This window comes from Salvelinus alpinus, chromosome 2 (assembly GCF_045679555.1).
Source record: "Salvelinus alpinus chromosome 2, SLU_Salpinus.1, whole genome shotgun sequence".
Lineage (NCBI taxonomy): Eukaryota > Metazoa > Chordata > Actinopteri > Salmoniformes > Salmonidae > Salvelinus > Salvelinus alpinus.
The window spans coordinates 72,567,845-72,593,662 of NC_092087.1; the positions used below are offsets into that span (position 1 = coordinate 72,567,845).

At 47.2% G+C, this 25,818-nt stretch overlaps 1 protein-coding gene across 3 annotated transcripts in view; it reads right to left on the reverse strand.

Annotated features, from left to right (window-relative positions):
* Positions 1 to 25,818, reverse strand: part of LOC139567698 (septin-9-like) — a 91,526-nt gene that overhangs the window by 47,056 nt on the left and 18,652 nt on the right. The window contains exons 1-2 of one of the 3 annotated variants that reach the window (XM_071389118.1): positions 24,928 to 25,029; positions 4,141 to 4,794 (exon numbers count right to left, since the gene is read on the reverse strand). In XM_071389118.1, the coding sequence (XP_071245219.1) occupies positions 4,141 to 4,794; positions 24,928 to 24,949 (676 nt within the window). In that variant the 5' untranslated portion in view covers positions 24,950 to 25,029. Of the gene's footprint in view, positions 1 to 4,140; positions 4,795 to 12,751; positions 12,985 to 24,927; positions 25,030 to 25,818 lie in introns of those variants that run through there. The other 2 variants (XM_071389116.1, XM_071389117.1) reach the window with 2 other exon arrangements.

Genomic DNA, 25,818 nt, shown 5'->3' on the forward strand with positions numbered 1-25,818 from the left:
GATTCTTACTTTGGGAATGTTTACACTCGATTTCACAGTACAGGCCCAGTGTGTGTGTGTGTGTGTGTGTGTGTGTGTGTGTGGTCAGAGACTAACTAGCGCGACGTTAGCCAGATGGGAATAGCGGCCCCCCTATTCCCTAAACTTTCCTCCTGGGGGGTCCACTGCTAATCATGTTAATCAGCCTGGGATCTCCTGACCCTTCTGTCTCTCTCTGTGTGTGTGTGTGTGTGTGTGTGTGTGTGTGTGTGTGTGTGTGTGTGTGTGTGTGTGTGTGTGTGTGTGTGTGTGTGTGTGTGTGTGTGTGTGTGTGTGTGTGTGTGTGTGTGTGTGTGTGTGTGTGTGTGGAGGGATTCTGTGTAGAAAGGGGATAGTGGGGCCCTCACAGACAACACACAGGCAGGCCACCAGAGGAGAATGAAGGGGCATGGAGGAGAGCAGTGAGAGGAGTGGGTCACGGAACAATCAGACTCCTTCGTCACAACTTTGTTGAGCAACCAAACATGTCAGTTCAGGGCCAATGAGACACTATGAGGATTTATATAAACAAATTCAATGCTGGGTTAGAGGGCTTGAAGTGGTAGAACTGATGGCATAACCAAGCACCCCCCAGGACAGAGTGGTCAAGTTGAATCTCAATGGGAATTCCTCCCTGTATTGTTACAGTATAATATAACAGTCATCTACAGTCTAATGGACCTGTGGTTCTACGGAGGTCAAAGTGCGGCAGGTAGCCTAGTGGTAGCCTAGAGTGTTGGGCCAGTAACCGAAAGGTTGCTAGATCGAATCCCTGAGCTGACAAGGTAAAAATCTGTCGTTCTGCCCCTGAACAAGGCAGTTGGCCTACCGGGGAACAGTGGGTTTTCATTGTAAATAAGAATTTGTTCTTAACCGACTTGCCCAGTTAAATAAAATAAAAAGGGTAGTCAACCAAGGCAAATCATAACCCTGTCATTCTACTGTAAAGTTCAATGTAGATGTGTGAATGGGAGCAACAGTGCACTGATTCAATTAAAGAGTCTTTCAATTTCTTCTACAGTACATATAAAAACAGGTTATTTTGCGTACTACAAACATCAGTTACCTGTTGATATTTAGAGCCACCTACAGAGATCAGAGACTGACATTTTGATCCTAGAAACGAACGAAAAATGTATCCAGATGTACTCTATTGTGGTGAGATCACATGACCCAGGCTGAGAGAGAGGAAGAGCGGCGAGGTCAGGACGAGGGGAAACAATCGCCCTGACGGACAGGACACGGAAGAAGGAAGGAAGCCCGGGAAACCAGAGTGTGTGCCTCTGATGTCATTACCCGTTTGAAAAACTGAATGGACAGGAAAACGGCTTATCACTCAGAAATACACAGCTGACAGTAACGTGGAAAATTTCAAACAAGGCACGGAGTCAACAATCTGTACGCCAGTGTAAAGAGTTTCATATCCACCATTATCTAGGTGGATGAAAGAGGATCAATTTCTCCTACTTGACACAAAATCTGATGGAAACAACCCACACTACCAGCCCACTACAGTGCTGTGTTGTTCACGTTTCTGCTCCACTGACGCCATCTCCCCACACGGAACAGAGCAGGGGTCAGAGTCCCTCAGTCAGTCAGGGTGGGCCCCGGCCTCAGGCCCTCCAGGCAAGTCACCCTTCATTGAGAGCCCTAATAAGGCCCTCTCCCTCTGGGCAAATAACTAGCCCAGACCTCTGTGGCCTGAGTAGGAACCAGGCTACAAGACTCCCAGGTCCAGAGCAGAAACACACACACACACACACACACACACACACACACACACACACACACACACACACACACACACACACACACACACACACACACACACACACACACACACACACACACACACACACACACACACACACACACACACACACACTCGTCCCATCAAATCTGAGCTCCTAATATTGGAATATAGCCTACAAACTCGTACCGAATGATAAAGTATGGTAATTTATACTGTTCCAATCCACGAACACATAATGCTAAAATGGTCTGTGTCAACAGGAAAAAAGCCTACAGAATTATAGTTAATTAAGGCCAAATAAGTCATGGAATACTTGGCAATATCGCTAATAGCACTGACTGGAACATACTGGTTTATTAAATACTGAAAGCCATGATTCATTTGATAACTGTGGAGTTCGAGTTTGAGGAAGCGAACGAGCAAGGCTAAGTAGAATGCTTTTCTGCATGTGTCTGTGTCCAAAATTGCACCCTGTTCCCTATATAGTGCACTAGCTTTGACCAGAGCCATAGCCCCACTATGTAGGGAATAGGGTACCATTTGGGATGCAGCATGTGTGCGTTTGTTCATCTGATAAACAAACCAATGCGTCTAGCAGCTGTAGTTTCCCTGCAGCTGGCCCCATGCTGTGTGCTCCCTCAGTCTCAGGTCTAAAACGTTGTCTAAGCGTTATTTATACATTCTCTAAACGCTCTCTATAAATATGGCTTGAATGCCGTCTAAAGACTGTGTAAATGCTGACACGTTAGGTCATATTTGGCTCCGTGTTTTATCCCTCAGTTTACAGGAATCTAACTTGGCTCGTGTCGGACGCCCCTTTTGGGGGCTGAGACACGCTCAATCTGCAGAGGGAGGAAAGAAGAGGAGTGTTTGTGCGTGTGTTGTAAGAAAGAGAGAGGAGCAAAGAGAGGGAGAGACAAAGAAAGTACAAAGCAAAGGAAAGTGAGTGAGTGGAACCCAAATGTGTCAGATGCTGCCGACTGCTAAAACACACTGGTTTGCTTCAGGACAGGGTTCTCTCCCTCCATGTATACATTCATCACTTGCATATGTAGGAGAATAAAACAATATATTGTTGTTATCTCACAGTCTACCAAGAGTGCATGAATTGAAGAACAAATTGCCTGAATAGTTGTTGTACATTCAGCGATAGGGGACTGAGTTGAGAGGGAATTGAAGAACCAAGCAGCTGAACATTCATTGATAGGGGACTGAGTTGAGAGGGAATTGAAGAACCAAGCAGCTGAACATTCATTGATAGGGGACTGAGTTGAGAGGGAATTGAAGAACCAAGCAGCTGAACATTCATTGATAGGGGACTGAGACGCTGGGCTTCAGACAGAGCAGAGGGGGACAGGAGGGACAGGCCGTACTGACAGACAGGCCCAGGCTGGGCTCTAATCAAACAGACCTCTCCCCTTACAGGCCCACTCCGGGGACCCAGAGCTCTCCACTGTGTGTGATTGCATCTTCCAGTCCCTCTGTGAGGTAGTAGAGGAGGGCAACTGGAGGTGGATGATGTGTTGTGGAAAATGTTCTGTACCGCCACCCCTGGAGGTTTGAACACTAAAAGTGTATCCAAAATGTGGATACCTACACTACTGTGTACTGCGGAGGTATGTGCATATTGCCAATAGTCTTAAAACAGAAAGCTGACATGAATGCAGGACCATAGTACACGGTTTCTATATATACACCGAGCCTCACTGGTCTTGGATCATGTTTGGCATGACAAAAAACGATTTGAGTTGGCTAGATAGCACGAACAGATGTGAGACCAGTCTACGATGCACTTTGCTTACTCATACCACTTTTACAGAGTGGCATCTCTCCACCAAGGCAGGCTGTATCAGACTGGAGGCACTCAGCCTGTGTTGGAGAGGCCACTCCTAGAAACAGTCCCCAGATCAAAGTGGTGTGAGCTCATTACTGCCTCCACGCCTCATTGGGCCTCTCTGCTCAGAAGCCTGTGTTATGCCACGGGGAACTCCAGCCCAGATCAAACACACACACACACTACCAAACACACCAGATCCTATGATCTGGTGGTTAGCAACACACACACACACACTAGGCCCACAGCCTCAAAACACTGCTTTACTCTCCCTTGCTTACACATGTATATACTGGTCATCTCCATAGCAACTTCACAGTGACACAATTGAAACCCAATGGAAAGTTGGGGCCTTCCTACAAACCCAAGCATCTCTACGGCTGTTTGTGTTCCCCACCACTTGAAGGCCCTCACTCTGTTAGAGTGTGTGGGTTGGTAGTGTGGGTTGGGGGTCCAGTGAGGGTCCAGGATCACATGAGGAACCTAAGGAGTTAGAGGGTTTAGGAGAAGAAACCTAGGGTCAGAGGTTACTCACTGTCAGGGTTGGGGGACTTGGTGCGGTTGGGCGAGGAGCAGCGGATGGTGGTGACGATGGTGTTGTGGTGGGGGTTGGGCTGGTGCGGGTGGTGGACCGGCGCATGATGACCATGGTTCTCGTGGTTGTTCTTTCCATTCCCCGTTGTCTCGGGTGCTTTGGTGACGCTGATCCCTGGTGTAGTCCTCGCGGCCGGGCTGTCCCCCAGACTGAGGGGCTCGAACCTCCGGGCATGGCTGGGTGGCTCAGGGGTCCGGGCCCCTGCGCGAATCACCACCTCCTGGGGCATTTTAGAGAAGGTCACCTCCCGTTTGTGGCCCATCTCGGGCGTCTTGGAGTGGCCTAGGACCTCGGGCCGTTTTGCGCCGAATTGGAGGGAACCAGGGCTGGTTGGATCCACCTGCTTGGAGGAAATGTCGATGGAGAGCTCCGTGCGTCCTCGGGATATGGGTTCAGGAGGCTTGGAGCCGCCCCCTCCCATGATGGTCTTGGAGATGGAGCCGTTGTTGTTATTGCTGGCGCCCAGTTCACGGTAGTAGATGCTGGTGGGGGACATGACGGGGCGGTGGTTGGTGTTGTTGGGAACCCGGCGGGAGCCTGGCGAGGAGTTGGCCGAGGTGTCCACATCGTCCACCTCAAATGACCTCTTTAGAGCTGCATGGAGGGTGAGATGAGACAGACACACTCAGTCAATGAGTCCAGGCTAGTCCTGGACTAAACAAATACGACAGCAAATATATGAACAGTGTATTCTAATTCCAGAGGAGCAACATGAACTGTTTTGATGTCACTGTGGTTACGAGCTGGTTATGACATCACAGTCACACACATCCATGACCTCTCTGTACTACTCAGTAACTCCAAGCTGATGATCAGTTCTGTTGTGGCCTAAAGAGAGTGTGTGTGTGTGTGGGGAACTTCATAAAATAGTTCCCCACAAAACACCAGTCTCAACATCAACAGTGAAGAGGTGACTCCGGGATGCTGGCCTTCTAGGCAGAGTTGCAAAGAAAAAGCCATATCTCAGACTGGCCAATAAAAAGAAAAGATTAAGATGGGCAAAAGAACACAGACACTGGACAGAGGAACTCTGCCTAGAAGGCCAGAATCCTGGAGTCGCCTCTTCACTGTTGACATTGAGACTGTTGTTTTGCGGGTACTATTTAATGAAGCTGCCAGTTGAGGACTTGTGAGGCGTGTCTAATGTACTTGTCCTCTTGCTCAGTTGGGAACCGGGGCCTCCCACTCTTTCTATTCTGGTTAGAGACAGTTTGCACTGTTCTGTGAAGGGAGTAGTACAAAGCGTTGTACGAGATCTACAGTTTCTTGGCAATTTCTAGCATGGAATAGCCTTCATTTCGCAGAACAAGAATAGACTGATGAGTTTCAGAAGAAAGGACTTTGTTTCTGGCCATTTTGAGCCTGTAATCGAACCCACAAATGCTGACGCTCCAGATACTCAACTAGTCTAAAGAGGGCCAGTTTTATTGCTTCTTTAATCAGAACAACAGTTTTCAGCTGTGCAAACATTATTGCAAAAGGGTTTTCTAAGGATCAATTCGCCTTTTTAAAATGATAAACTTGGATTAGCTAACACAACATGCCATTGGAACACAGGAGTGATGGTTATTATCAAATGGGCCTCTGTACGCCTATGTAGATATTCCATAATTTTTTTTTTTAAACAGCCGATTCCAGCTACAATAGTAATTTACAACATTAACAATGTCTATACTGTATTTCTGATCAATTTGATGTTATTTTAATGGACAAAAGAAATGTGCCTTTCTTTCAAAAACACAGACATTTCTAAGTGACCCCAAACTTATGAACAGTAGTGTATGTATGTATGTATGTATGTATGTATGTATGTATGTATGTATGTATGTATGTATGTATGTATGTATGTATGTATGTATGTATGTATGTATGTATGTATGTATGTACACCCACAGAGAGGGGGTAATCAGCGCATATCCCATTGCCCTCTCCATAAACCCAGTCCGAGCTGTGATGGGACCCAGAGAGCTGGAGACAATCACACCAAAGCCTTCATCAAAACATCAGTTATGGACCTAATCTACATTTTACTGCTATAAGACTCTTAATTTTATGACAGCGATAATCTTTCTCCCCCTAAGACAAATCCTCTTCTTGCCAAACTATAACTTAGCGAGCTGGAGCAAATGTCCTGCTCTTCTCTGACTGCCTCATAAGTGTCCATGATGTCTATATGCTGTCGTATGATTGGTGTTGCTAGTCCCCTTCCCTCTGTATCTCTCTATTTAAACACTCACTGCTGCTATGGTTACCATACATCTTTCCATTTTATTTTGCTGTTCTGCCTTTCCTTGTTCTTGCATTCCCTGTGCATTGAAAAGCTAGCTAACCAACATTAGCATAGCAGCATTAGCAAACTGCTAAACCTCCTAACTGCATTTGAAGGGTCTCATGTGTACATACTGTAGGTGTTAAATGCTCTGAACAACCCCCAAAACACCTTTTAAAAAAGGTTCTCAACTAAACACTTATTTCCAACGACTAACTGTTATTCTCTCATGCTTCCTCCATTACGCTCTCATGATTTGGGGAATATTGGAGTTAAATTCCGGAGTCTACGAGGCATTATAAAAACATTTTAGCCCTCCGTTTTAAGGATTTGTGTTGCTTTGGCTGTTACTAAAAACACGTCCCATCTCCCATATCTTTAATTAGAATGGGAGACCCAATCCCATATGCCGCTTATAAAACAGAACACGGTTATAAGTTATTTCCATGTCCAAACCACTTTGCCACTGGACTCCATCCCCCATAACCCCCCTTTCATCCCTCTCGTGTTCTATGATTGTGCTGAATGATTCCAAGGATCCGGCTACTTTCAACTCGGCCCAGGACTAGGATTTGACCTGCCAAATCAGTCTGCTGCTTAGTGCTTAGCAAACAGTGAGCTGGAAGACCATTGGTTTATTCAGTGATCTGAAACGTTCTGTATGTTGCAGACAGAAATAGAATGAACAGAGCTGACATGATTCCCTTTTCAATCTGACAGACAGTCCCATCTTTTCTACCACATACATTTCTATCTGAATGTTCTTTAACGTTACATGCTCTTGAACAGGCTCCAGGGTTGCCTGCATATAGAGACAGTCAGTATAAGCCTAACACTGATAGGACTTAAGTGTTATTATCAGAGAGAAACTGTACAATGTATGATTTAATGCCCAAAGACCACGGTTGCATAGAGACTGTCAGACAGGCATAACACTGATAGGACTTAAGTGTTGTCATAACATCCAAGATGGCTGCATATGATTTAATATGACCTAGAAATTAAACTTTCTCAACGGTCGCCATATGCCTGAAAATGACTTCAGAGAGAGACATTACGGGAATTAATATAGCAAATAGGAATGTTCCTCGACTCAGTTCTACCATGCGGTTTTCCATGGTTTTCTATACATTCAGAGGTCAATCTTTCGAACATCATTCCACTAGAAGACAGAGAAGAAGGATCACGTGTTTCCGAGGAAGCATCCAAGGATATCCCTGTCATGGATTTCACACGTGCTGGATTGACCTGGGATCACGGAGCGCCAGTATCTCGACGTGAGCGAAGGCCAGACGGACGATACCGTCTCATCCCCCAAGTGAAATGGCATTCCCAGACAATGAGCTGGAAATACAGAACGTCTCTGCGGAATCTCCTTAACAAACAGAGCCTACTTCTCTCTCTCCCTGTGTAGCCTACCTCTTAGTGTTCAGTGTCTCACAGTCTCTTGTGAGGGGATGACCACAACAATAGCCATAGGGCCTGGCATTTTTCCTGACCAAGAACAAATCTGGGCCCTAGTCCAGGCCTATAACTGGGCCAACAGAGTTTTTCCTGGCCAGATGTTGTGGTTAGGAAAACTCCTGGTCCTAGCATAGCACGACACATTAAGATGGAGGCTCTCTCCCACCTGACCTAAATAGTAGGGCGGGGAAGATACCAGTATCGCAAAGAAATATCCATGGCAAAAATGAAAACACGAAGCAGACACAACTCTTTGGTCCTTTAAAAAACAGCTGTATATAAAATATTGTGCTGTAGCTTGGAAAATAAATGCATGTGACTCTGAATGACAACATAATTATGTTTGTTTCCAACATTAGGACTGTTTTCTGAAAGAAATCTGCTTTGTGTTTTGTTTCCCTGCCACGACACTAACGAGTATCGCGATACTGGTATCATCCCCGGCCCACCTAAATAGATTTAAATAGAGAGGAGGAAACAGACTTTTGTTCTCTCTCCCACCCTGCTAGGCCCAGGTGCTAGCCTTGACTTCCTGTCCCTGTGTGCATCAATGGCGTTAGCTCATCTCCTCAAGGACACACAGATAGAGTAATGGACAACAGATACTGTACAGCTCTGATGCAGCTAGAAAGAGATAGGCTTATGATGATTATACAGTTATGCAGGTGCTTTTATCTAATGGTTTGAGTTAACACAGTCAGTATGCATTTCACTGTTAGTCTACACCTGTTATTTACGAAGCATGTGACGATTAAAATTAGATTTCTATGCAGGATATGGAGCTGTGAAATGTAACTATGCTCCAACCAAACGAGCGATCGGAACCACAGCGTATTGTTTCCTGTTTACAGTCTCACGGTAGTTATAGAACGCGACTGACTTCCTGGTTGTGTTGGTTCTGACTGAGGTCAGAAAGATCAAAGTCATCACCGCATCCTGTTGTGAGGTTTAGTGAGGCTAGAGAAAAGATTGAACACTGAGGAAAGAGAGGGCGCGAGAGAGAGAGACCATAGACATATACCAAAACTGACTAAAAAGGTCAAGACATGAGGTTGTGTTCTCTAGGGCCCACTGTTGCACTACAGCTCATCCACATCAGTACACTATCCAACTAAACAAGGCCAACGGACGTCATGGTGGCCTTCATGTTAGAGTCCCAGGCCTTGTTCAATACTCCTTCTCTGAGACGCTTTGTGAGTATGGGCCCTGAGCTCCATGGCATGTCGTCTGAGTCCTGATGTGACCGGCTGGATCAGCTTCCTCAAAGAAAGGGGTCTAGACGGGGGCCAGACGGCCTTCAGACCGGCCTGTTAGAACTGAAGAGTGAAGGGAGCTCTCCTGGGGACCGCAACTCTTCATCAGTGTGTGTGTTTCTAGTCTAATTTATGTCTATTGGGCCGGATGTGCAAGTGTGTGTTTTGAGGGTTCTTTAGGGCAGAAAAGGCCAACTGTACTGTAGCAAATATATAGTATTACACACCATCTATGGGATACTGAAGAAGATATTGGCAAATAATATTGCTGACGTTTCTCTGCTCATAACACCATGGTATTAAGTCTGTAGTCAAGGGTTGTCTCACTGAACCACTGACCCATCTCTTACATTCCAGACTCGCTCACTTCCTGATCAATATCACATGACGGTGGAACGATGAGGAAGCCGACAGTTACTGTAACACTGCCAGATTGCGGTCTACGAAAACACAAGAGGCACGAGGATATAACGCTAGCATTTAAAAACCGTGCGGTGTCAGACACATACTACCGTACATACAATGCCAAACCCGCTGGCAAAACAGCGATTATGGCTTGAATGAAAAGTCCACTCAAGTTGACAACCACTTTATCTTGATACACTGACACAAGCTATAATGGTGACGTTTAACGCCGTGGTACTACACGCTTACGCACAGAGCGGTTCTGCCAGTGTCAACAGAAGCAGGCTACAACATTATGCGGTGGAATTACAATAACATAGAAATCTTTCAAAACCACGTCTGACAAGGCAAGGCCATCGACTGACCGACAACGTTACACAAACCCTCCCCTTATATTTCACTTGATCAGTCCAAAGCTTTAGCCACCGCTAATGTTAGGGTGTCAAATATCCACTTCTCTGGACACTGTTGGGTTTATGCTGACACACGGCGGAGTGTGTAACTCGCTCGTGTTCCGGCTGACACCAGGTTCAGCACAAACTAATTGTAGTAGAGAGAGCGAGCGACAGAGACAAAGAGAGAGAGAGAGAGAGAGAAAGAAAGATATGGAGGAACTCAAAGTGAATGCAGCTGTTGGTAGTTCAGTAGTACTTGGCTCCATACATTTCAGTCTGAACCCCTGGGTGCTTGGTAGGTAAGGCCCAGTTCATTCCTTTGAACAAGCAACACCCACAGGTTAACGACTAGAAAGCCTTCTGTACGGCAGGCTACTGCCATCCTGATTTACATCACTTGTTGACCACTGGAGCCGTTTCCAATGTTAGAAGTATCAAGAGTGGACAGATTCCAGACAACACCTGCAGCTATTTCAAACTCCACAATAGCAAACAGATCGTGAGAGGACTATTCACTGTTGATGATCGAGTTGATTCACTATGCAGTTGATTCACTATGCGGTTGATTCACTATTCAGCTCATTCAATTGATCAGAGAGCGATACGAGACCAAGGCTTATGACCTGATGTTGATCTCAGATGCACTCAAAAAGAAGAAATAAAAATCCATACCGACGCACAAAAACATAAACCACACAATCTAAAAACACACACTGTCCACAAACAACAAGCCTCTGGAAAATCCCCACACTTTTAGTTTGAGCTGAGGGACAGACAGATAAGAGACCAGACTGGATTTGCCAGTAAATGGAAGAGTAGGCCTACGTCAGCAGTAGTGTGTGACAAGTAGTGATATTTCTACACCCCAGATCAGATACCAGGGAGAATCAGATACAAGCAGAATCCACAACTGCCTGAGAGGACAGGCTGAGTGACAGGGTGGCTGACATCATCCTGTTAACATGGCACTGATATGGTATTTTTCATCCATTTGATCATACAGTACTGCTGCTGAACACATAATCACTCACAACAACAAAAAACTACCTGGACATAAACCTACAGATGTGGGAGACAGAGTCTGGTCTGTCCATTATGGAGAGATCACCACAATCCTTTCATTCAAAAGAACAAGGTCTTACAAGGTCTGACTGATATTGTTTTAAGCTTCATTGACTCAAAAGGACTTTCTGAAACAGGACCACACATCCAGAAGTGTAATTCTAAGGGAGTTTAGACTGATCTGACCAAGAGAGCGAGAACCCAACGCTCATCAAGTGTTGGACTGTGTCCATATGACCCTAAACAAATGAATGAACAATACTGACATGTTTAACTGTGTTCAGTCACACATTCAGATTCTCAGATCTGACGGAGTAAACACACTTTCAGTTCAATGTGTGTGTGTTTTGGTTTTACTGTCCTTGTGGGGATAAAAATAAGAAACCCGCACACTGCTCGATAGTACCACTGCTCTTTAAATAACCTTTACGTAATCGTTCTCCAGAGCCCTCACAGGGATAGTAAAACAAGGAAAATTCAGACAAATGGGTACATTTTGTCAAGCCCACAAGGAAAAAGGCTTTTTTAGCCTTAGCAGTTAGGTTAGGCTTACAATTAGGGTTCGAGATACGGTTAGGGGTTAGGTTTAGTTTTAGGGTTAAGGTTAGATTAAGGATTAGGGGTTAGGTTTAGTTTTAGGGTTAAGGTTAGATTAAGGATTAGGGGTTAGGTTTAGTTTCAGGGTTAAGGTTAGATTAAGGATTAGGGGTTAGGTTTAGTTTTAGGGTTAAAGTTAGATTAATGATTAGGGGTTAGGGCAGGGATTCCCAAACTCGGTCCTTGGGACCCCAAGGGGTGCATGTTTAGTTTTATGCCCAAGCAGAAAACAGCTGATTCAAATAATCAACTAATCATCAAGCTATGATCATTTTAATCAGCTGTTTAGTTAGGGCAAAAACCAAAACCGTGCACCCCTTGGGGTTAGGGAAAATAGGAATTTGAATGGGAATCAATTGTTTGTTCCCCACAAGGATAGCAAAATAAACGTGTGTGTGTGTGTGTGTGTGTGTGTGTGTGTGTGTGGGTCAGTGTGTGTGTGTGTGTGTGTGTGTGTGTGTGTGTGTGTGTGTGTGTGTGTGTGTGTGTGTGTGTGTGTGTGTGGGTCAGTGTGTGTGTTTGTGGCGCTCCTGTCAGACCTCTCACAGCTGGAGGGAAGGACACACTCGGACCGGAGGAGGAAGAGGAAAGGAGGAAGAGGACAACAAAGGAAATCAATGCTAGCTTCACAGGACAGCTAGGAAAACAAAGGAGAGAGAGAGAGGACACACTGAGGAGTTGTGAATGAATGGGGTTTTGATGCGGTGGCCAGATGAGGCTTTACTATGAGTCCCTTTAATGCTTTCAGTTGGAACGTTTCCTGTGGTGGGAGTAGCACTGTCAATACTGGGGTACTCTACTGACGTAACTAGGATATAATCAATAACAGACTGAGATTAAGAAACTGAGGGGAACACATGCCCAATGCACGCACACACACACACACACACAAACAAACTCGAGAAACAAAAACAGAGCGAGATAGAGAAGGGAGAGACCAGTGCTATTAAGTGAAGAAGGCTAGTGACTCAATTGTAAATTTGATCTAGAAATAGAATTTTTGACATCAGTTATCTTCAGTCGTTAGTCACCACTGGCTGTCGATAGGAAGGTCTGTGACAAATAAAAGAGAGTAATCAAAACGTATAATTAAAAACATGACAAACCTTCAAAGTCAGAGATAATTCCATCCAAGTGAGCAGTAACCTTGGAGTCAGACATGTTGCTGGTTTGGTTTTAAAAGTAAACAGAATCCCTTCCCAATCAAGGTAACGTTCCACAGTCCCTCTACTGATTCTAAACAAATCCCAAATTAGGAGCCAGTATAAAAAACCAGAGTGCTGAGTAGTCGATCTGATCCAAGCCCACAGCTTTCTTAAAGGAGCAACTTCTTTTTCTCTGCTTCCTCCTATGCCTGGCACTACATTGCAGTGTTCAGTCTTCAGAGAGTGGAAGGCAAGCCCTCCTCTCCTCCCCTCAGAGAGAAACTCCCTCCCTCTTTTATTGTGCATCTCACTGACTGCCGTCTCCCTCTCAATGAGTGTGTGTGTCAAGTCTGATCCCATAACATTCTACAACATGTAAAAAGACATGAGCCAACAGGGGAAATGTCACACAGCCACTTAACCAACTTCCTGGCCTCAGGTAATCAACCAGCAAGCTCCTCTTCCCTCAGCCAACCAGTCAAAAAGTCAGGTCCTCAAAAATGGCCTTCATAAACCTCAAGCCACTCAGTCCCACTCCACTCGAGCTAACATGAACTGACCACCTCAGAAAGTACCTCAGTAGTTATAGATTAACATGGAATTCTGCCTCACTACCACTAATTAAAAAACACTCACTTCTCTGGTACTTTCCTGACACAAAGTCTGACAGAATCTGCAATGGCACCCTTTTCCCGATATAGGGCCCTGGTCAAAAAGGTAGTGCACTATATGAGTCCTGGTCAAAAAGGTAGTGCACTATATGAGCCCTGGTCAAAAAGCTAGTGCACTATATGAGCCCTGGTCAAAAAGGTAGTGCACTATATGAGTCCTGGTCAAAAAGGTAGTGCACTATATGAGCCCTGGTCAAAAGGTAGTGCACTATATAGTATAGTCCAGGCTGCATCACATCTGGCAGTGATTGGGAGTCCCATAGGTTGGGGCACAATTGGACCAGTATAAAATATAAAAAAAGTATTATATATATATATAATTATATATACACACACACACACACACACACACACACACACACACACACACACACACACACACACACACACACACACACACACACACACACACACACACACACACACACACACACACACACACACACACACACACACACACGTAATAGGGTTCCATTTCAGACTCATCCTTTGACTCACTACTTCTCTAATTAAAGAACACTCACTTCTCTGGAAGTTTCCTGACTGACACAGAACGACTGACTACACTGTAGGGCCTAGGGCGACTGTTAAAAAATGGTTCCTAGAGAAAACACAGGAAGTTAAGATCTGTGGGGATTTCGGAGAGTGTGTAACCTAATAACACAACGCGGGAATGAGCTTGATAAGACAGCATTTGATCGGAGTGGTGATTACATTACCCTGGGGACTACTTTTTTGGGGGTGAGTACCAAGTTCTGAAGGCTTGGAAAACTGTTGATATAAAAAGAATAGAAAAAGACAAAAAATAACATATTGTTGTCCTTGTGTTTCATACTAAAGTCTGCACCGCAGTCACCCTGCAGTGATTAGCATTAGGAAGCAATAGTAGAGCTATCTGCTTATGATCTCCCGTTAGCATTCTACGCTAACAAAGCAATAGCGTAAATAGTGATGAGTGACTCATGGCTTTTCCAGAGCAACTCACTTCCTGTTTGATGCCAGACATGTTGAGACCTACAGGAAGTCAACATTGTAATCACACAGTGTATTTCACCCTTGGTGGAGCATATGGACCATACAGAGGACCACTCTGACGCCAACAAGCCATACATATTTCCGTCTTGTGAATGTGTACTATGTATACTAGCCGGCTGTATGAATGAAAAGGTATTTTTGAGAAGGTCATTGTCATCATAGGAACCTGGGCCCACCTGGTGGCTGGCGTCGCCTCACCCTAACACCGTCAGGTCAGGAGCGGTCCTGTTGTGTTTTATTGTGTGTTCTGGTTCCTCTGTATGGCGAGTGTCTAGGGACCAGGGCCAGAGGCTGCCAGGTAGAGTGTGTGTGTGTGTCCAAGGACTATGGAGTGTGTGTGTTTATGATATATACCAGTTATAGGATTGGAATACTTCTGCTAGACTGCTACCATGTTTACCACTTGTACTGTGTTGGAAAGGTGACAGTCTTCTATGGATTGTGTAGGGTGCCTCTCAGTGCTGAAAGCAACCATGGGTTGAGTCAGCCTCATAAGTACTCACATACCCACATTCTGTGTGTCACACATCCAGTAAACCTGACAGCTGTGTATAGGCGTGCGGTGTGTGTGTGTTACAGTACATCTTCACTATACATTCATGTATGTATATTTGGTCAAATGTAGCAGTGTGGCCCCCTGGTACTCAGCCCCAGTGGCAGGACTGTAAACCATATGCCACACAGCCTCAGTGCTCAATTAAACCTAAAACACACCGCGCGAAATACACACCTCCCCAGCCAGCATATATTTATCTAAACACGCACGCAAACACACACACACACGCAGATGATGGCTCCCGTCCAGGCATAGAGAGACAGATGATGGCTCCCGTCCAGGCATAGAGAGACAGATGATGGCTCCCGTCCAGGCATAGAGAGACAGATGATGGCTCCCGTCCAGGCATAGAGAGACAGATGATGGCTCCCGTCCAGGCATAGAGAGACAGATGATGGCTCCCGTCCAGGCATCGAGAGACAGATGATGGCTCCCGTCCAGGCATAGAGAGACAGATGATGGCTCCCGTCCAGGCATAGAGAGACAGATGATGGCTCCCGTCCAGGCATAGAGAGACAGATGATGGCTCCCGTCCAGGCATAGAGAGACAGATGATGGCTCCCGTCCAGGCATAGAGAGACAGATGATGGCTCCCGTCCAGGCATAGAGAGACAGATGATGGCTCCCGTCCAGGCATAGAGAGACAGATGATGGCTCCCGTCCAGGCATCGAGAGACAGATGATGGCTCCCGTCCAGGCATAGAGAGACAGATGATGGCTCCCGTCCAGGCATAGAGAGACAGATGATGGCTCCCGTCCAGGCATAGAGAGACAGATGATGGCTCCCGTCCAGGCATAGAGAGACAGATGATGGCTCCCGTCCAGGCATAGAGAGACAGATGATGGCTCCCGTCCAGGCATAGAGAGACAGATGATGGCTCCCGTCCAGGCATAGAGAGACAGATGATGGCTCCCGTCCAGGCATCGAGAGACAGATGATGGCTCCCGTCCAGGCATAGAGAGACAGATGATGGCTCCCGTCCAGGCATAGAGAGACAGATGATGGCTCCCGTCCAGGCATAGAGAGACAGATGATGGCTCCCGTCCAGGCATAGAGAGACAGATGATGGCTCCCGTCCAGGCATCGAGAGACAGATGATGGCTCCCGTCCAGGCATAGAGAGACAGATGATGGCTCCCGTCCAGGCATAGAGAGACAGATGATGGCTCCCGTCCAGGCATAGAGAGACAGATGATGGCTCCCATCCAGGCATAGAGAGACAGATGATGGCTCCCGTCCAGGCATAGAGAGACAGATGATGGCTCCCGTCCAGGCATAGAGAGACAGATGATGGCTCCCGTCCAGGCATCGAGAGACAGATGATGGCTCCCGTCCAGGCATAGAGAGACAGATGATGGCTCCCGTCCAGGCATAGAGAGACAGATGATGGCTCCCGTCCAGGCATAGAGAGACAGATGATGGCTCCCGTCCAGGCATAGAGAGACAGATGATGGCTCCCGTCCAGGCATAGAGAGACAGATGATGGCTCCCGTCCAGGCATAGAGAGACAGATGATGGCTCCCGTCCAGGCATCGAGAGACAGATGATGGCTCCCGTCCAGGCATAGAGAGACAGATGATGGCTCCCGTCCAGGCATAGAGAGACAGATGATGGCTCCCGTCCAGGCATAGAGAGACAGATGATGGCTCCCGTCCAGGCATAGAGAGACAGATGAAGGCTCCCGTCCAGGCATAGAGAGACAGATGATGGCTCCCGTCCAGGCATAGAGAGACAGATGATGGCTCCCGTCCAGGCATAGAGAGACAGATGATGGCTCCCGTCCAGGCATCGAGAGACAGATGATGGCTCCCGTCCAGGCATAGAGAGACAGATGATGGCTCCCGTCCAGGCATAGAGAGACAGATGATGGCTCCCGTCCAGGCATAGAGAGACAGATGATGGCTCCCGTCCAGGCATAGAGAGACAGATGATGGCTCCCGTCCAGGCATCGAGAGACAGATGATGGCTCCCGTCCAGGCATAGAGAGACAGATGATGGCTCCCGTCCAGGCATAGAGAGACAGATGATGGCTCCCGTCCAGGCATAGAGAGACAGATGATGGCTCCCGTCCAGGCATAGAGAGACAGATGATGGCTCCCGTCCAGGCATAGAGAGACAGATGATGGCTCCCGTCCAGGCATAGAGAGACAGATGATGGCTCCCGTCCAGGCATAGAGAGACAGATGATGGCTCCCGTCCAGGCATCGAGAGACAGATGATGGCTCCCGTCCAGGCATAGAGAGACAGATGATGGCTCCCGTCCAGGCATAGAGAGACAGATGATGGCTCCCGTCCAGGCATAGAGAGACAGATGATGGCTCCCGTCCAGGCATAGAGAGACAGATGATGGCTCCCGTCCAGGCATAGAGAGACAGATGATGGCTCCCGTCCAGGCATAGAGAGACAGATGATGGCTCCCGTCCAGGCATAGAGAGACAGATGATGGCTCCCGTCCAGGCATCGAGAGACAGATGATGGCTCCCGTCCAGGCATAGAGAGACAGATGATGGCTCCCGTCCAGGCATAGAGAGACAGATGATGGCTCCCGTCCAGGCATAGAGAGACAGATGATGGCTCCCGTCCAGGCATAGAGAGACAGATGATGGCTCCCGTCCAGGCATAGAGAGACAGATGATGGCTCCCGTCCAGGCATAGAGAGACAGATGATGGCTCCCGTCCAGGCATAGAGAGACAGATGATGGCTCCCGTCCAGGCATAGAGAGACAGATGATGGCTCCCGTCCAGGCATAGAGAGACAGATGATGGCTCCCGTCCAGGCATAGAGAGACAGATGATGGCTCCCGTCCAGGCATAGAGAGACAGATGATGGCTCCCGTCCAGGCATAGAGAGACAGATGATGGCTCCCGTCCAGGCATCGAGAGACAGATGATGGCTCCCGTCCAGGCATAGAGAGACAGATGATGGCTCCCGTCCAGGCATAGAGAGACAGATGATGGCTCCCGTCCAGGCATAGAGAGACAGATGATGGCTCCCGTCCAGGCATAGAGAGACAGATGATGGCTCCCGTCCAGGCATCGAGAGACAGATGATGGCTCCCGTCCAGGCATAGAGAGACAGATGATGGCTCCCGTCCAGGCATAGAGAGACAGATGATGGCTCCCGTCCAGGCATAGAGAGACAGATGATGGCTCCCGTCCAGGCATAGAGAGACAGATGATGGCTCCCGTCCAGGCATAGAGAGACAGATGATGGCTCCCGTCCAGGCATAGAGAGACAGATGATGGCTCCCGTCCAGGCATAGAGAGACAGATGATGGCTCCCGTCCAGGCATCGAGAGACAGATGATGGCTCCCGTCCAGGCATAGAGAGACAGATGATGGCTCCCGTCCAGGCATAGAGAGACAGATGATGGCTCCCGTCCAGGCATAGAGAGACAGATGATGGCTCCCGTCCAGGCATAGAGAGACAGATGATGGCTCCCGTCCAGGCATAGAGAGACAGATGATGGCTCCCGTCCAGGCATAGAGAGACAGATGATGGCTCCCGTCCAGGCATAGAGAGACAGATGATGGCTCCCGTCCAGGCATCGAGAGACAGATGATGGCTCCCGTCCAGGCATAGAGAGACAGATGATGGCTCCCGTCCAGGCATAGAGAGACAGATGATGGCTCCCGTCCAGGCATAGAGAGACAGATGATGGCTCCCGTCCAGGCATAGAGAGACAGATGATGGCTCCCGTCCAGGCATAGAGAGACAGATGATGGCTCCCGTCCAGGCATAGAGAGACAGATGATGGCTCCCGTCCAGGCATAGAGAGACAGATGATGGCTCCCGTCCAGGCATAGAGAGACAGATGATGGCTCCCGTCCAGGCATAGAGAGACAGATGATGGCTCCCGTCCAGGCATAGAGAGACAGATGATGGCTCCCGTCCAGGCATAGAGAGACAGATGATGGCTCCCGTCCAGGCATAGAGAGACAGATGATGGCTCCCGTCCAGGCATAGAGAGACAGATGATGGCTCCCGTCCAGGCATAGAGAGACAGATGATGGCTCCCGTCCAGGCATAGAGAGACAGATGATGGCTCCCGTCCAGGCATAGAGAGACAGATGATGGCTCCCGTCCAGGCATAGAGAGACAGATGATGGCTCCCGTCCAGGCATAGAGAGACAGATGATGGCTCCCGTCCAGGCATAGAGAGACAGATGATGGCTCCCGTCCAGGCATAGAGAGACAGATGATGGCTCCCGTCCAGGCATAGAGAGACAGATGATGGCTCCCGTCCAGGCATAGAGAGACAGATGATGGCTCCCGTCCAGGCATAGAGAGACAGATGATGGCTCCCGTCCAGGCATAGAGAGACAGATGATGGCTCCCGTCCAGGCATAGAGAGACAGATGATGGCTCCCGTCCAGGCATAGAGAGACAGATGATGGCTCCCGTCCAGGCATAGAGAGACAGATGATGGCTCCCGTCCAGGCATAGAGAGACAGATGATGGCTCCCGTCCAGGCATAGAGAGACAGATGATGGCTCCCGTCCAGGCATCGAGAGACAGATGATGGCTCCCGTCCAGGCATCAAGAGACAGATTTTCAAAACAACATCTGGAGCGCGTGTGTGTTTCAGTACCCCTGAAATAGCCCAGTAAACAGTGTTTGAAGGCTCAGGGCTAAACTGTAGAAAAATCCCCACCAAAACAATACAGCCTGGTCCTGGATCATGGCAGAGAGAGAGAGAGGAGACAGGAGAGCTGTGGTGTAGATGCATGTTGTTTGTGTAAAAGGGTGCCGGTTTGGGTCAGTACAATGTGCTTATGACTCCTAGCTGTCCCCAGTCCACCTGGCCTTGCTGCTGTTCTAGTTTCAACTGTTCTGCCTGCGGCTATGGAACCCTGACCTGTCCACCGGACGTGCTACCTGTCCCAGACCTGCTGTTTTCAACTCTCTAGAGACCGCAGGAGCGGTAGAGATACTCTTAATGATCGGCTATGAAAAGCCAACTGACATTTACTCCTGATTATTATTTGTGAACATTTATGAACATTTGAACATCTTGGCCATGTTCTGTTATAATCTCCACCCGGCACAGCCAGAAGAGGTCTGGCCACCCCTCATAGCCTGGTTCCTCTCTAGGTTTCTTCCTAGGTTTTGGCCTTTCTAGGGAGTTTTTCCTAGCCGCCGTGCTTCTACACCTGCATTGCTTGCTGTTTGGGGTTTTAGGCTGCGTTTCTGTACAGCACTTCGAGATATTAGCTGATGTACGAAGGGCTATATAAAAATAAACTTGATTATAGGATAGGCTGGTCTAGGACGCTTCACATATTCACACTGACTACTTCACGTCATCTCTCCCCAGTATATGTGGGTTAGCTTTGTCACTTACGGTGTAGGCCTCCTTATACTTCACTGGTTGTACCTGCAGACTTAGTTGTCAGGCCAATTTCAGAAGAATATGAACACAAAACCATAGACGTTCATCACCAGGAAGTGACACAAAACCAGTCGCCCCACATCAATTCCTTTTATGAGTGTGTGTGTGTGTGTGTGTGTGGGATTAGACAGTTTCTCTAAAATGACACCTTTAAAAACGTGATTGTCCTGACCTTTCGGTCCAGACAGCGTGGCAACACTGCGCTGATGACTGCTGATGAAATTGACGGAGCTAAATGAACTTGGCTTCAATAAAAGCTTGAGTAGAGAAACTCTACGTAATTAAACGGGATAATAAAACTCAGAGAAAGAGTGAGAGAGCGAGAGAAAGCAAGAGAGCGAGAGAGAGCTGTCCAACTAGAAGTCGTAAACACGCCAGGCCTCCTAGCCTGACTGGATCATTTCACACTTTGCCCATCAGGCATAAAACACACACTGTGCGATGAAGTGGGCCTTTTCACATGTCACGTTATGATGCATTTAGACGAGGGACGCAAAACAAAACGTCATATCAGTCGTCATCAAATCAAATTTTATTTGTCACAGGCGCCGAATACAACAGGTGTAGACTTTACTGTGAAATGATGACTTACGGGCCCTTCCAAACAATGCAGAGTTTAAGAAATTCTAATAAAAAGAAAAATAGTAACACAAGAGGAATAAAATAAAGTACACAAGAATGTAGCTATATACAGGGAGTATCAGTACCAGATCAATGTGGAGCTATATACAGGGAGTATCAGTACCAGATCAATGTGGAGCTATATACAGGGAGTATCAGTACCAGATCAATGTTCAGTAGTACGAGGTATTTGAGGTAGATATGTACATGAAGGCAGGGTAAAGTGACTAGGCATCAGGACAGATAATAATAAGGTATTTGAGGTAGATATGTACATGAAGGCAGGGTAAAGTGACAAGGCATCAGGACAGATAATAATAAGGTATTTGAGGTAGATATGTACATGAAGGCAGGGTAAAGTGACAAGGCATCAGGATAGATAATAATAAGGTATTTGAGGTAGATATGTACATGAAGGCAGGGTAAAGTGACTAGGCATCAGGATAGATAATAATAAGGTATTTGAGGTAGATATGTACATGAAGGCAGGGTAAAGTGACTAGGCATCAGGATAGATAACAATAAGGTCTTTGAGGTAGATATGTATATGAAGGCAGGGTAAAGTGACTAGGCATCAGGATAGAAAATAATAAAACAAAAATAAAGAACAGAACATAGCGAGACAAGAAAGCAAGCAAGATGGTGAAGGCAAAAGCAAGTCAGCACAATAGTATGCGTTGCTATGGTGATTTCAGTAAACAAACAATGCAAATCAACATCCGGTAAAAAAACGACGCTATGGCAGACGGCAGAAGTTTACATTTTTGAACTCTGGCCGCAAGTCCCATCTACCGTGGCGGCTGACGGCATTCACGGCCAGCCTCAACGTCATTTACTGTCGTGCTCTCATTGAAAACAATGACATCGGCTTTGCCATCTACCGTCTACCTCGTACCATCTAAACATACCATTATTGTAGCATTCCCTACACGTTACGTTAGCATTTTCCACACCTTCAATGAATGTTCCACTGGTGCAAGGCCCAGTCAGACCCGTAGATCATACAAGGGTCACACGAGAGCTGGCCCTTGCCGTGATACACCTTCAAGACTACTAGTATCCATTGACGAATATATCATGACTAACCTAACCCCAGATTTGACCCCTGTTCTGTCATTTCCATATAATAGCCTAGTACCAGCCAAACTCCCAACACCAAAAGGTGGGGCTTCCATAGAGCCTGCCCGCCCAGTTTCCTACTTTCCTGTTCTCAATGTCCAGGGCCATATTCTTTGGGCCCGGTCTTATCCTAGTAGAGAAATAATAATATTAGCAGACAATAAAAGGTAGGGCGCAGAGAGGTGGGAAGGTAGAAGTGTCGACAGCTGACTCATGGAGGAAATCCTGTACATTGCTTTTATGGAACACAAAGAGCCTTGCAACTTCCTCTACAGGGGTTAGCCATTGGGTAGTGTGCATGTGTGTGAGTGGAGTCTTGCATGTGTTTGTTGTGCTCTTAAGGGTACTGCATTGGCTATCGTCAGCATTCACTGCACTGTTTACATTGTGCAAAACCCAAACTAATGCAAAGGAATATTCCCACACAGCAGCCGAAGGATGAGTAAGCTGACATGTGACACACTGAACAGGCCTTGTGTTGATCCAGAGCATGTAAGAACCAGTGTTCAGAGCAAAGCCCCATCGCCACCTCCCTCCCTCCCTCCGCATTGACCTCAACTGGTCTATCAACTCACACCTCAGCCACCAATAGCCTGCCACGGCTGTGATGAGATCGTCACCCAACAGGATATCCTGTATTGATCATATCTCTATTTAAAATGTCACAATACAGACAGTTACATGGCATTTCTGATCTCCTCTCAATTCCACTATTAAACACCGGTTTTCATTTTTCCACTGAAGCACCAGCCAGACACATTCAACTATCTGCCAGTATAGCACAATGTGCTGCCCATACGTAGAGATGATCAATAAGACATCACATTGAACATATTATCTTAAATCCAGCCCAGCTGAGGGTATTGAGGCTACACCCCGGCCGTAACTCTGAGGTCTGACGCTACGGTTTATAGCAGTGAGGTTTGAAACACTGCAGAGCCAAAACGGAGAGTGGCGACAGAGACTCAGATCACGGGTCCAAAATGTCCAGCTAAGACTTAATACTGTAGCTCATATCACTCTTAAAACAAGTCAAGTGTTTTTTTGGGGGGGGAAAGTTGGTTGTCATAGCAACACATCTAAAAACAACCCCATAAAAAATGTAATAAAGAGTTGAGCAGAAACAGGAAGTTGCTCAGCCCAGGGCTTCCTGGGTGAAAGGCGACTGCTGCCACCAAACGCTCGAGCTGTGGAAAAACCTTACACTTCTCCTCGCCCCCACCAACGTCCGACTTTGCAACGTTCTTCCAACTCACACAAGAAAGAAATCCCTGTCTGCAAAATATGAATCATCCACATGGAACTTTTCACAGAACTCAGTGAAATGGTGGTGCACTCCACTGACTGCCTGCAGAGACAGACGGCTAAGGGAAAACTCACATAGCAACACTGCCTCCCTGTGGTTTAATCTAGAACTATACAGAGTCTGCACAGCAGATCAGATGCACTCGGAGCTGAAGCGGAGCCATCTCATTAGCAGCTGAATGAAGGCAAACTTTCAGAGTGACGCTCAGTTTGATGTCCGACGCTAATCTCCACAAGCCTGTTGGATTAGCCTTATCGTTTTAATCCAGTCTGAGCCCATACGGGCCAGTTTAGAAGCCCCTCTACACTCAAAACGTACCAAAAAACTGAAAATCCAATGAAAGACCTGATAAGGCAGATCTATGGATCAGAGATAGCTTCAGTCGTAGCACTGTGTGTAAACAGAGAGAGTGACACGAACAGGGGAAGTGGAGGAATATCAACCCTGAGGCTGAGAGCAACAGCGGGGAGGACACAGCATGACAAGACACGCGGTCTGACAGCACACAGTGTGTGGGACGTGCTAGGCTTTCCTGAAAAGACGCTGGCGGAGGCCACAACCGCAAAAAAAAGCATATTAGCGACGACATGAGACATGAGCTCATGCCTCATCCCATAACTAAAAATAGACTTTCCCATCAATCATAGTTCATCCAGATGACTGAAACCAAGCATAAACTCCCTTGTACGCATGGCCATGATATTATTCAGAGTGAATCATGTCTATAGTCTAGCTCCCACATCAGGGTCAGCTGTAGTAAATCATTAGTCCATCATATCCAATGCAATCCTACTGCAATGCCTCAGTCACAAATTCAATATTGCCTCAGTCACAAACTCACTCACTCACTCACTCACTCACTCACTCACTCACTCACTCACTCACTCACTCACTCACTCACTCACTCACTCACTCACTCACTCACTCACTCACTCACTCATTCACTCACTCACTCACTCACTCACTCACTCACTCACTCACTCACTCACTCACTCACTCACTCACTCACTCACTCACTCACTCACTCACTCAGTAAAGGCAGCCGTACAGTATCTCACAGCTGACAGTGTCAGAAAGAGACAAAGACAACCACCAGCTGTAGAGTAAACTATTACAAGTCAACCCTTAAAAATGGAGAGAATTAGAGCCGATGATCATATTCTTGTGGAATTCACTAGCAAGATGAATTGGTTAGTCCTAAACTCTTTAAAACAGTAGTGAGGCAAGCAGACTAGACAGACAGCGTGCCCCAGCGTCTACTGTACTGCCCGACTAAGCAAACAGAACCCCGAATGACTCGTGGCTTCCTCTACACAGGCAAGGCAGCAAACTAAAGTTACCAAGTGAGTTAGAAAAGAGAGAATTAAGCAGCTTTTCTTCAATGTAAAAGACTCCAAACTACACAGAAGAAAAAAGTTTGAGAGCCCAGAACTTACCGGCTATTCTGTCTCGCTCCATTACTTGCTCACAGCCTCAGCCACATGTAATGTCTGTCTTTTTTCTCTCTCTCCTTTTTTTGCTGAAGACTTCCCCTTTTTCTGTCTGACTTAATCACCTCTCTCCCCCTCCCTCCCTCTTAGGTCTAATGTCTTCAATCTGCCGTGATAATGCAGTGTTAGTACTGTGTGATGATGCAGTGTTAACACTGTGTGATGATGCATCATTAGTACTGTGTGATAATGCAGTGTTAGTACTGTGTGATGATGCAGTGTTAGTACTGTGTGATAATGTAGAGTTAGTACTGTGTGATGATGCAGTGTTAGTGTAACAGTATAACTTTAAACCGTCCCCTCGCCCCGACACGGGCGCGAACCAGGGACCCTCTGCACACATCAACAACGGTCGCCCACGAAGCATCGTTACCCATCGCTCCACAAAGGCCACGGCCCTTGCAGAGCAAGGGGAAACCCTACTTCAGGTCTCAGAGCAAGTGACGTAACCGATTGAAATGCTATTAGCAGAGCAAGTGACGTAACCGATTGAAATGCTATTAGCGCGTACCCGCTAACTAGCTAGCCATTTCACATCCGTTACACTCACCCCCCTTTCAACCTCCTCCTTTTCCGCAGCAACCAGTGATCCGGGTCAACAGCATCAATGTAACAGTATAACTTTAGACCGTCCCCTCGCCCCGACACGGGCGCGAACCAGGGACCCTCTGCACACATCGACAACTGACACCCACGAAGCGTCGTTACCCATCGCTCCACAAAAGCCGCGGCCCTTGCAGAGCAAGGTGCAACACTACTTCTAGGTTTCAGAGCAAGTGACGTAACTGATTGAAACGCTACTAGCGCGTACCCGCTAACTAGCTAGCCATTTCACAT